The sequence below is a fragment of the Pistacia vera genome, unplaced genomic scaffold, assembly GCF_008641045.1.
Source record: "Pistacia vera cultivar Batoury unplaced genomic scaffold, PisVer_v2 Contig118, whole genome shotgun sequence".
NCBI lineage: Eukaryota > Viridiplantae > Streptophyta > Magnoliopsida > Sapindales > Anacardiaceae > Pistacia > Pistacia vera.
The window spans coordinates 1,395,008-1,406,185 of NW_022195226.1; the positions used below are offsets into that span (position 1 = coordinate 1,395,008).

The window sequence follows — 11,178 nt, forward strand, 5'->3', positions numbered from 1 at the left end:
TTATCAAATGAAGGTTGAAATTATGATGGACTAATTGTCCCATATACTCTGCGTTAAGTACCAACTTAAGGCAATTTTGATATGAACTGTTACAGTAATAAATTACAATATATATAATTGTAAATATAAAGATATTTAATAGAAGAAAAAAAAAATGTACGAAGTCGTGTGGCTGAAACAACTTAAAAGTGATTATGGTATATTCTATTGAATCAATTCCCTTAAAAGCTTGTGTGCAAAGTACATCTATACAGGTTTTGAATATTAATGACTGTACAATAAAATCTGACTTCAATTGCGAAATCCTCGAGGAGTTGCAGTTGCAGGCACACTGACTGAATATACTACCCCCACCCAGAATACTCATCAACAACTTAATTAAGCTCTGAACTGAAATTTGGAAGCAGGCCTTCAGCCATACCTTTCTTAGCTGATTGATCTGTTACTTTGTTCATCATTTCGTGACCTTTTGCCAGTTAAATAATTCTTTCTCACATTCTGAAGAAAACAACAAAATTTGATCCAACACTCAGTTATATGAACCATTAACTTGATAATGAACAAAGCAAAGCTAGCCGAAATACAAGTATCTCTTAAGGAACAAGTTCAGTTTGTCTACTTTCATGACAAAAATCAAAAGAACTTCAAGGGTTAATCAATGAAAGTATTATAAGTATGAAGTGGACTTTCTGTACCTCTAGCAATGAGATGTAATAGAAATCCTCCATATGCTGCATAAGTGCACTCCCATCTCGAATTGAACGAAATATATTGATCTCAGTTTGCAGTATCTTTTCGATGAGTTCCTTCTCACCTTTCATCTGTAAAATTGTTCTCATTTTCCATGAGTCATAAATCAGAATGGCCTTACTGAAATTAATATTAACTCTTTAACGAATATGAACAACCAGTAAGGAGTTATACAGCAAGCACAAGAAGTCTTGCAACGTTAATTCAACCTCAGTTGAGACTACAATCCAGGGATTTCTTATCTCATTTTTTGAAAGTTCTTTGGTAAGGGTTACACTAGTGTCATTTACTTCATTCCTTGTGGAATGGCAGGATAGGGAAGGTTTTTGTTCTGAGAATATCATTTACTAAATTTTGAGTAGCACATAATTTTTATGTGGACGTTAGCATTATGACTAGAGTATTAGTTGTTATCTATGTTCCTTTAATTCCTTATTCATCATTTTTCAAGCAAATATGACTCCAAGGCTTAATGATCTAATACTTGTCAAGGGACAAACAAGATCAAGTAAAATAGATATGTACAAACATACACAAAAGCATGCATCCACACATTCACCGAACACACACACATATAAACATGTGTATAATTTTACTCAAAGCTAAAAAACAAATGAAATGATCAAGTGACAAGATACATACGAATTCACTAAAAATAAAGTCTGGTGTGGACTCCCCATATACATCAGCCTGGTGACCATCTTTTAGAACCTCCATAGTTTCCTGAATAGCAAAGCTTAGAAGTTTAAGTAACCACATTCATTAGCTAAGAGCACTCCAGAGAGCTTCAAGACAGGGAGCAAATGTAATTTAACCCATAGACAGAATAACAAACAAGATTGGAGATTTTAAATCTTATAAAACTTAACAATGCAAACTAGCCAGTCTAGTAAGCTAATATCCAAGTTCCTCTGACAAAGGGCATTGTTAGGCAATTCCAAAAGGATTCCAACAACTCGTAGAAGTGTGTTTAGATCTTATTGTTATTATATGAAGAATTAAGGTAATAAGACTGATTTTCTTATGGTTCCTCAATTGTTTGAGAACTCTGCAGCTTGAATGAGGCAGTTCAAAAGAACATCAACAAAATAGCCAAACTGCTTAACTTAACAAGAGGACCAGGAAATTGAGTCATTTTGAAAAGAAAAATTAGCATAATTTTGTGTTAAAACAGTTCTTGTTTTCCTTTTGAAATCATGTCAAGTACCTTCATCAACAAGTGACATTGGATATAAGCTTGTGAAGATGGTATTTGTTCTGTCCATAGTAGGTGGAGTAGAACATAAATATTATTTACTACATCATGTATATCAAGGACGGGTCATAAAACCCACAATAGGTACCATATGGTTTGCATTCAAAAAGAAAATTAACAGAAAACTGGAGCCTAAAATAAATGACTGACCAAGGCATCTTTTAGATATCCAGTTGTGAAGTACACAGGTTGAGCAACGTGACAGTAGCCCATCCAGCGTGGGATAGTAGGGATTATGTCTCTCTGGTTCACCACTCTCCAACTATCTTTAACTTTCTGCACATGTAAGAATTAAGGGTTGTGTAAATATTCATGGAAAATGTGCTATGTCTGACAAACGAGAATATATGTAAAAGAAAGTTTCCTTTACAGCAGAAAGTCAATAACATCAATAACAACGCACTTCATGTGTCTTTTCTAGTCTCCTTTCTCATGAAATGCAGAACACATATTTAAGCATCCTAGTGTTTTTTATTTTATATTTTCAATGATAAGAAGCATGAGAATGTTTTTAATTTAAACATACTAGATGCTGATAACATGTCCTAGAATCCACTATCTAGGACCTTAAATGAGCTGAATCAAGTAGGAATACGTAGCTTCGAAAAGAGCAATACTGCACTTAATAACCATTGATAAAAACTTTTTAATACAAGTTCATGTAACATTACGTGTGATTGCTGTATCATCCCTAAAAACTTTTTTATACAAGTTAATCTATTTAGTTCAACCATCAAATAATTTTGTATCATATCAACTAAAATAAGAGTTTGTAAAGGTAGTTTATATATGTAATATTATTCTATCAAAAATGAATATTTAAAAGTAATTTAGGTCGTTGTAGAATCTTCAAAGTAGCATTCTGATGAAACCACCTGATATGTGGTATACAGTAAGAAAGCCAAGAGAGGCAAGCAAGGAAATTTGGGCTATAACAAGAAAGATTCTGATGGGTGAGGTGTTAGGGTGAGCTGTTAGGTGAGTTGTAGGAATTGGTTATGAGATTAACAAATGGCAGTAAAGGAGCGGATAAGGGAATAATTCTGTTAGGGGGAAGAGTGAATAAAAAGGGGAGGCAATTGAGAGAGTGATCATGGAAAAATTCATATGGATATTGGGAGGAAATCTGACCCTCGAAGTTCAACTGGGATGGGTTTCTTTTATGCCTTATTTGACTAATATAGTTACTCAGTTTATCATTTGTTTCTCATTTCATCATCGCCATTTCCGTTTGCTTATTATCTGTCTTTTTTAAGTAATCAGTTTATCATTTGCTTATCTATTCCATTTCATTACCGCCATTTCCATTTATTCATCCTTTGGTTTTATTTAAGAACTAGCTTGCTGTTTCATTTAAGAACTGATTGCCGTATTTGAGTTGTGAACACGCGGGTATCCAACACATTCCCATGATTTATAGAATACAACTATTTGCAGCAGGAGATGACTTCAGCAGTAAGTGTGGGGCCATAATCAAAGGGAAGCTAACCCACATTTTCAGCATATAACAGAAAAAAAACTTAAAAATCTTCAGTAAAATAGTTTATTACCTCATTATAAACATCTGCAAATTTCTTGTTCCCAACTCTGGGAGATCCGAAGTTATACATAGTCAAAGAAATGGCCCCACACCTGATGCAAACAAAGAACAGGAATCCTATTATTGATCATGCACCATGTACTCTAAAACATGTAGTTGATAACCAATCTCAAATGACATAAGAATAACAAAAGAATTTTGGCTGTGGATTACAATTGTTTTTTTTTTTTTTCTTTTTTATAGGAAACTGAAAGATATATGTTAATGAAAAAAGAAGTTACAACAGTCAACAGCCAACCAGATGCCCAGAATAGACTCTAAAGAAGACAGAAGCTGTACAACATGGATGTGAAGCAATGTATACAAAAAACCACAAGGCAAATTTAATGGATAACCGCATCCCAATTGAGATGCTTGAATTACAATGGTTTTTGACATCCCTGAATCATACCAACAGATCTAATTGTTTGATATATTGATCAATTACTGGTTAACAGGAAGAAACAAATTGTATTTACCAGTTTATAAAGCACTTGACATCACTGAGCATATAGAAGGCAAACTATACTTCTATGCACAAACACATCTGCTTAGTTTTGATTTTTGTGCAATACTAGTTTTGGCAATAATTTTCTGTATAATGTTCATCGTGAATAATGTTATGATATTAATTCCATATTTTAAACGATAAAAACTTCACTATCATCAAACAGGTACCTCATTCTTTCTCATTATTCAATTCACATAATAACTGTAGTACAAATTCTAATCAACTTATGGAAAGTATGGCTTTGAACAGGGCATAATGACAGAAAAACATTTTTGCAGTCAACTTCAACCAGTTTGGGATGGAAAGTCAATTGAATTGTTATATGAAACTAAACATGATGAGCACAAAAGAATAGCTTTATTGAGGAAATGGAATAACTCACTTCGCTAATTTACTTGATGAAAGTTCAAGGGCAAAAAGGGTAGCTAATGCACCACCCAAACTATGACCAGTCGCATAAACATGCCACTTGTGCGATGGCTCATCATCATCGTCTCTGCAACAAGAAAAAAGCGAAGAAGAAGAAGAAGAAGAGAGAGAGAGACATATTTCTTTGTCAAAAGAAGGGACATTTGAAGATATAAGTGTTATATACAGAATTTTGCAAGAGAAGATATCATTTTTTTACAATGCTTCAATAACATTTCTACATAGCCCCTGATCAAATGATATCAATGGAAGAACCAATCTCTGAGTTAGAATTTGAAATATATCTTAGGTTTTTGCAAAACTTTTAGACATGGAATATAACAACAGATTTACTGAAGGAACACAGGATATCAAGAGTAATCTATACACTTTTTCTTACATAAACTCGTGAATTTTTATCAAAGTTTTCTCTCATTTAATATTCCATCATTAGCATCATGTGTGAAGATAAGATTATTACATTTTAAGCAAGAACACACGTAGATAATTAGATTTAAGCAAGAACACACTTACGTATAACCTATTGCCACTTTAATGATGGAGAATATCCTTATCCTGACTGAATCATATGCACTTAAAAAACCACTATGAACCTGCAAAGGTTATTTCAGCAATCACTATACCATAGAGGTGAAGCTGATATTGCTATCATCTGCATTCTCATAAATATTTTTAAACAACAATAAATCTGTGTTAGTTATATGCATACTTGAACTTCTTGCTTGAAGTCTCCACCGATCCTTTCAGGGTTTAGCCTATAGAATTTGAAAAATAAATTAATTATTTAAATTAAAAAGCAATAATAAATGTAGTTTTGCATGGTTTAATTCATATTCTAAAAGAACGACCAATTAATAATAGACTATGGTACAAATACAAAAAAAAAAAAAAAATGCACAGCCAACTAGTAAATAACATATATTGACTGATAATGAAAGAATCCCTCAAAATTTAAACAAAAAATTAATTAACCAAGTCAGACTATGGATAGACTTCTGACATTACCCAGCAGGAGCTAGCATTAGATCAGTTCGCAAATCCTTCCACTTTACCTGGAAAAATAATAAACAGGTAATTTAAACTGAGTGCTAATAATCACACTTAGGCAAACAAGAAAAATTAAGTCCTACTTGCTCTGTCCCCCTGAAAGCGATGACCAATCTCTTCCTTTCAGAATCACGCCAAATTGCCACCTGCAGCTTCATCCTATAACTTAGGCATCTTGCAGCAGAGGTTGTTCAAGATAAACATGTTTAACTTTATTTTGAATTCTACAAAGAAAAGATGACTTCACCTGAGTATCTGTGGATTCATTATCTAAGAAACAAATTTTCTCAAATTCAGACTTGATAAAACTAGGTTGGCCCAGTGAAGTGGCAAGCATTGCCCAAGCCTCCATGGCACTTTCTGCCGATGAAAAAAGTGCTTTCATCTCCTCAGCTTTCTTTTCATCAAATACTGGATCCTCCAATGAGCTAGGGAACTTTTCATTTTTGAGTGTAGCATCCTCTTCCTTGTTTAATTGAGAAACTGCTGTAGTCAAGACCATTAATGCTCCTAAAACAGAATCAGTTTGCTTTAACAAATCCTCGGAAGCCTTCTTTATGTCTGAAACTGTCTTAATGCTAGGTGAACCATTTTCTTCATCATTATGGTCGTCCTTAACTTCTGGAGTTGCCAGTCCTGATTCAATATAACCTGCTTCCGCAATCTTCCGTGACTGTAAGCCAACTTTGTTTAAGATGTCAAATGCATCCCACTTTAATTTTTCTTCTACAGGGAGACCTAGTTTTTGAACAACACTTTGATTGATGATATCAGCAAAGTTATTCCAAAAATGTTTACTAGACTGCGTAGAATTGCTAGCTTGTGTCACATCATTATCAGTGTAAATCTTCTCTATATTGCTTTCTTCACTGCGGCTTGTGTCATTCAAAGAGGCTTCTGAACCATTGTCCATCTCAGAAGGCCTGTCCATTACAAGGGCAGCATTCTCAGATTTTCCTAAACTTTCTGTTCCATTACTGTTTGAAGACAGATCCTTCATTGGGTTGGACTCATTAAATGACTTCAATTGCCCAAAAGCATATTCAACAAACTGACGTGCTGGCACGGCCTCAGAGCCGGAAAACATTTTTAGAGCAGACTCAAAACCATTTTTCTTAAGAAATTCTGTAACAATGGGAAGCTTCCACCACTTTTTTTCTTCTTCAATTTCATCAAAACTTTTATACTTGACCTGAAACCTCACACTTGGAAGTCTAAGTGATAGAGAAGATCAACAAAAATGCCCAGAAATAAACAGATGAAATATTATAGCCAGCATGAAATGGCCGCATAAAACACTAACAATGCATATTACCAGGCACAAGTTCATGATAATGAATATACTAAGGTATTACCATGCCTCTGAATGAAGAAAAATAATAACACAGCAACATCCCTTTGCTTTTTTTCCCAATTAAGTTTCTTAAATCCTTTAAGAATAAGAAAAAACTCAAAGTTGCAATCTCTTGAGAATTATAACTCTTTTGCCACAAAGAAGTTAAAGAGGATGACAAATGAGTGGAACAGAAATGCTAGAAAAGCATTGAGATAAAGAGATAAGCTTCTGCAGTCCATGATCAAGCTTACTAGAGTTACAAGTATTTACTAATTTATTGATTAATTTTAATTTTCTTGTATAGGAAACAAAAGCTTACCACTGAATGCAAGAAAGTATATCAAAGGACATTAACACAATGCCTCAGGAGTCAGATGACACCTCTTTTCGAGCTGATGGATAGATATCGTTACCACTATTATATCGCACTGATCAAAAACCCCTAAATTTTGACACTTATTAATCCCCTTAATCATAATTTTAAGCTGAAGTGGTTAAAAGGCTCATACAAAATTCAAGAACTCAACCTCTGCAGTCTTGTGACTAGTTCTAGCAAACAACAGTCCCGAGCTGAATGATAATTTTGAACATAGAACCATTTCAAAATCTCAAAGAAAAACCTTCAGCACATAAAAGTAGAACAGCAAGAGCCTTTAAAAAAGATATCTAATATCTTCATCCATCAAAAAGGATATCAATATCCTTTTACCCAAAAAAAAAAAAAAAAAAAAGATATCAATATCCTTTCCTTAAGTTGATGTTTCAGATCAATAAGTGTCTTCTTTGGAAGATAATGCATTTCACTACCAATTTCTAGAGGTATGTAATTTTAGCAAGCAGCTTTGTCTAGAACTTTTCTGTTATTGTTTCCTTAACACACATAGTGAACGCAATTTGAGAAACATCCCTTGTCTCAACAATAGAGAAAGGTGATGGAAAATTCCTTCTGATAAAATCAAAGTTGTGTTTCAGCAGAAAAACTTACCTCAAGCTGTAACTTTCCACCACGTCCCATACCTTCCAACTCCACCAGCACCTCATGCAAGTCGCCTGTCAAAACACATTATCTATTTGATCATTATATAGGGAATTTGGCAGACCAAATCACCAAGCTTAATCTGCTCTATATTAGAAAATTTATGACTAAAAAATTCTAGTTAAGTATAATTACAAGCATAATACCCTTGCTCAGTAATGGAAGCAAAATTTGAGCTACTTAAAACTAGGCCAGCATGATTTGTTTGATTTCAAAATATCCCAAGCATGGATGTGATTCATTGAATTCTCACCATCACAGAGGTATTCCAGATTTAAGCCAGTGTTTCCCATGCGTTTATGTGGAGTCACAAGGTTTGCATCCCAAGCTGCAATCTAAAGTTTCATTCAGCATGTTAAAAAATTAAAACATAAGGTTTCATAAAAAAACACTTCATAGATAAATTGTCAATAGTCTGGTAAAGTAGAATAGGATAGATGCTATTAACTTCACAGTTCACTAACATCCTCCCTAGCATAAAAGCTTTACTTTGACCAGTCCAACCATGAAGAGAATGATTAGTAATCCTAATGGACAAGAATGTGGCTATGTGCTACAGGTGGATGAAGAGCATAGCTGATATACAATGCATAAAATGATGTTAAAACATTTCAAGAAAAGCACAATGTTGGGAGATGGCTCGTATTGTATTCCATTTTGGGAAACTGAATTCAAATGCTAATTGATCTCTGGGTAAAAAGAAATCACCTAAATAATCTTCTTGGTTGACTAGTTTATTAGGTTGCTTTAGTTTTCCAGTACTCATATTTCTTAAGGGCTCTTACCAATGAACATAACTTTTAGGTTTAGTGGTGACTTAAGATAAGAAAAACCATCTAAAGAAATTCTTTGACTATCATTCAATTCTATATTTCACCTATTATTTATAAAGATAAAAGATAACATAAATAAATAAATGAAAGGAACACTGGAACTAAAAAAAAAAAGCATACATAAGAGCTTCCGACATGACCAAAAATAATCAGAGAATTCGGAGAGAAAGCATATTGACCTGAAGACTTCTTGCCGTTGGCAGCTTTATATTAAAAGTTAGGTCTTCATTCCATGTTGGCTCCTTTGTCCTGTCATCACAGAATACTTCCTTGAGTTATCCTTCTTATGGTTGAGTAAAGAAAGCAAAAATTTGTACACATAGTTGGGAAAGCTCATAGCTCTCAAGTTATATAACATTGCTCCCATAATGGGAAAGGAATTAGAAAGTGCTTATTATATCTAGTTCAATTATATTATTCAAGAATTCAGGAAATTTTCAATCAAGAAGCTAGTTCCACAGCAAGACACGGCATCCTAACTGAATAATATGCAATCAGTTATTCCTGTATTTCTTCAACATCATAAAGGAAATACAAGCCACTTATTTTGTATTGCATGAAAGCTTTTTCAAATGAAAATCAGGCATATATAAATATGACTTAGAGTTCGCAAAGTTTAGTAAACTTGAAGGAGAGTGAAAAATACTCAATGAAAATAGTTTACCCCCACTTAATCTTGCTTTTGACTACCTGACCATCCAATTCCATGACGACATACGGATCACTTGTTCCCTGAAAGCAGAGTTTAAGTATTATGAGTAATAATACAACAGAATTGGAAACAGATTTAGAAGCTTTCAGTATCAGCAAATGAATTTTGAATTCATGCGCAAAACATTGAGACACATATTGAACCAACACTCAGGAAGCAGCTTCAATCAAAGCAGCCATAAATACCAAAAACTTCACAAGCATATAACTAGTTGTCAATGCATAAATTATTTAAATAGAAAAAGAAAAACCCACCCATGGATCCATAGCAGGCAAATCAATACCCTTCTTTAACTTTATAATTAACTGACCATCATATATCTCACGCACAAAAGACCTGCACATATACACACCAAATTTGAATTTACACAGCAGTTTCCATACTCCAATTTCACATAGCATGAGTATGAGCACGCATTTTTAATTACAGCACGGAAAAATATAGTAAAACTAAAATTCAATAACAAATAGAAATAAATGGAAAAATCTTGATGCATCAACTGTAAAAAGATCAGAAACAAGAACTAATCTCTAATGCAATGGGTGTTAAAATGCAGCATACTCTGAGAGATAAACTGTCTTACAACCAGCAGCATCAACCTCCTGCCTCCCAATGTTCTCCTGATCACAAATTTAATTCTTTAGAAAGCTCAAAAGTAACCAAACAAATTACATGGCCGTAAGAAAACAAAAAATTAAAAGGAAAAAAATTACTTACAGGAGGGTTTGTATAAGCTTCAAATGCAAAGCCAGCAAGAATGACAGCGAGATTGATATCAAACGGTGGCCGTTCAATTTGTTCTTCACTTTCAACCTTTTCAATCTCAGCATCCTTGGTTTTACAAAAGCAGGGAACCGAGCGGAGACGCTTATCGCCTTTGATTTTACAAGTTTCTGGGCAAGTCCAAACCAGTTTAAGTTTCCCGGAAAATGGTGAGCGAGAGAAGGTGAGAGATTGAAGGCGGTGGGATTTGTATAAAGACGAAGTGGGAATGTGAGCAAATTGAAATTTGAGGGTGTGAAGTTGGAGAGAAGACATGGTTTTGGTTTTGTTTTTTGAAATTTAGAGCAGGGAAGAGATTGTGTTGTTGGTGGTGTTAGTGAAGTGAAAGTAACTGTAACTGTTATGTAATAAATAAATTATTAATAATTTTTGTTAATTTGGGAGAGAATGTCTTTGTTTTGTATTGTATACGCTGTCGTGCAAGAGCACGTAATTGGAGAAGAAGAAGAAGAAGGTTTGAGAAAGACATGGGAGAGACAAGTGGCCAATGCTTCACTCTAGAATCGAGAGTTTAAAACAGTGACAGTTAACAGTTATGTTAATTGGAGATTTGCTAGCCCAACTGGCAGAGATTAAAGTACTGGAGGGGTTACGTTACCAACTGGGTATTGTTGCCCCAAAATATCTTTACCGGTTTCATTTCCTTGCTCAACGTTTGAGGATAGGAAAATCTTACCCCTGATTGGTAAAGTTTTCAAATTCTACCTTATCGGCATATCCTACTATCCTATCAAATCTAGTAAAATATATTTAATAATTATATTTTCTCAATTCAAAATCCAATCTTATTATATTCAATTCAAAACATTTAGTAATTATATTTTCTCAATAAAAGTTTATAAATTAACAAAAACATCATCACTCATTAAGGGTAAGCAATTTTGGGTACCCTACACTTTCTGAGAGA

The 11,178-nt window shown here is 33.9% G+C and overlaps 1 protein-coding gene across 1 annotated transcript; it reads right to left on the reverse strand.

Moving 5' to 3' along the window:
* Positions 1-47: 47 nt before the first annotated feature.
* LOC116109322 lies at positions 48-10,732 on the reverse strand. Its single transcript, XM_031395560.1, has 18 exons — positions 10,206-10,732; positions 10,050-10,108; positions 9,743-9,824; positions 9,441-9,508; positions 8,956-9,025; positions 8,197-8,278; positions 7,893-7,957; positions 5,819-6,763; positions 5,655-5,717; positions 5,530-5,576; positions 5,234-5,279; positions 5,038-5,117; positions 4,478-4,591; positions 3,556-3,637; positions 2,156-2,281; positions 1,393-1,473; positions 696-821; positions 48-498 (listed from the first exon to the last, which is right to left on the reverse strand). Exons 1-18 carry the CDS (start codon positions 10,524-10,526, stop codon positions 427-429), a joined length of 2,529 nt encoding a protein of 842 aa, XP_031251420.1. The 5' UTR covers positions 10,527-10,732; the 3' UTR covers positions 48-426.
* Between the last annotated feature and the right edge of the window lie 446 nt (positions 10,733-11,178).

Bases quoted from the DNA above. Each gene is read 5' to 3' on its own strand.
- LOC116109322 (XM_031395560.1), bottom strand. From the start codon at position 10,526: ATGTCTTCTCTCCAACTTCACACCCTCAAATTTCAATTTGCTCACATT. The intron at 5,718-5,818 runs GTGAAGTCATCT...ATGAAGCTGCAG, and splicing joins ATGAATCCACAGATACTCAG to GTGGCAATTTGGCGTGATTC. The intron at 1,474-2,155 runs GTCAGTCATTTA...TTTGCTATTCAG, and splicing joins GATATCTAAAAGATGCCTTG to GAAACTATGGAGGTTCTAAA.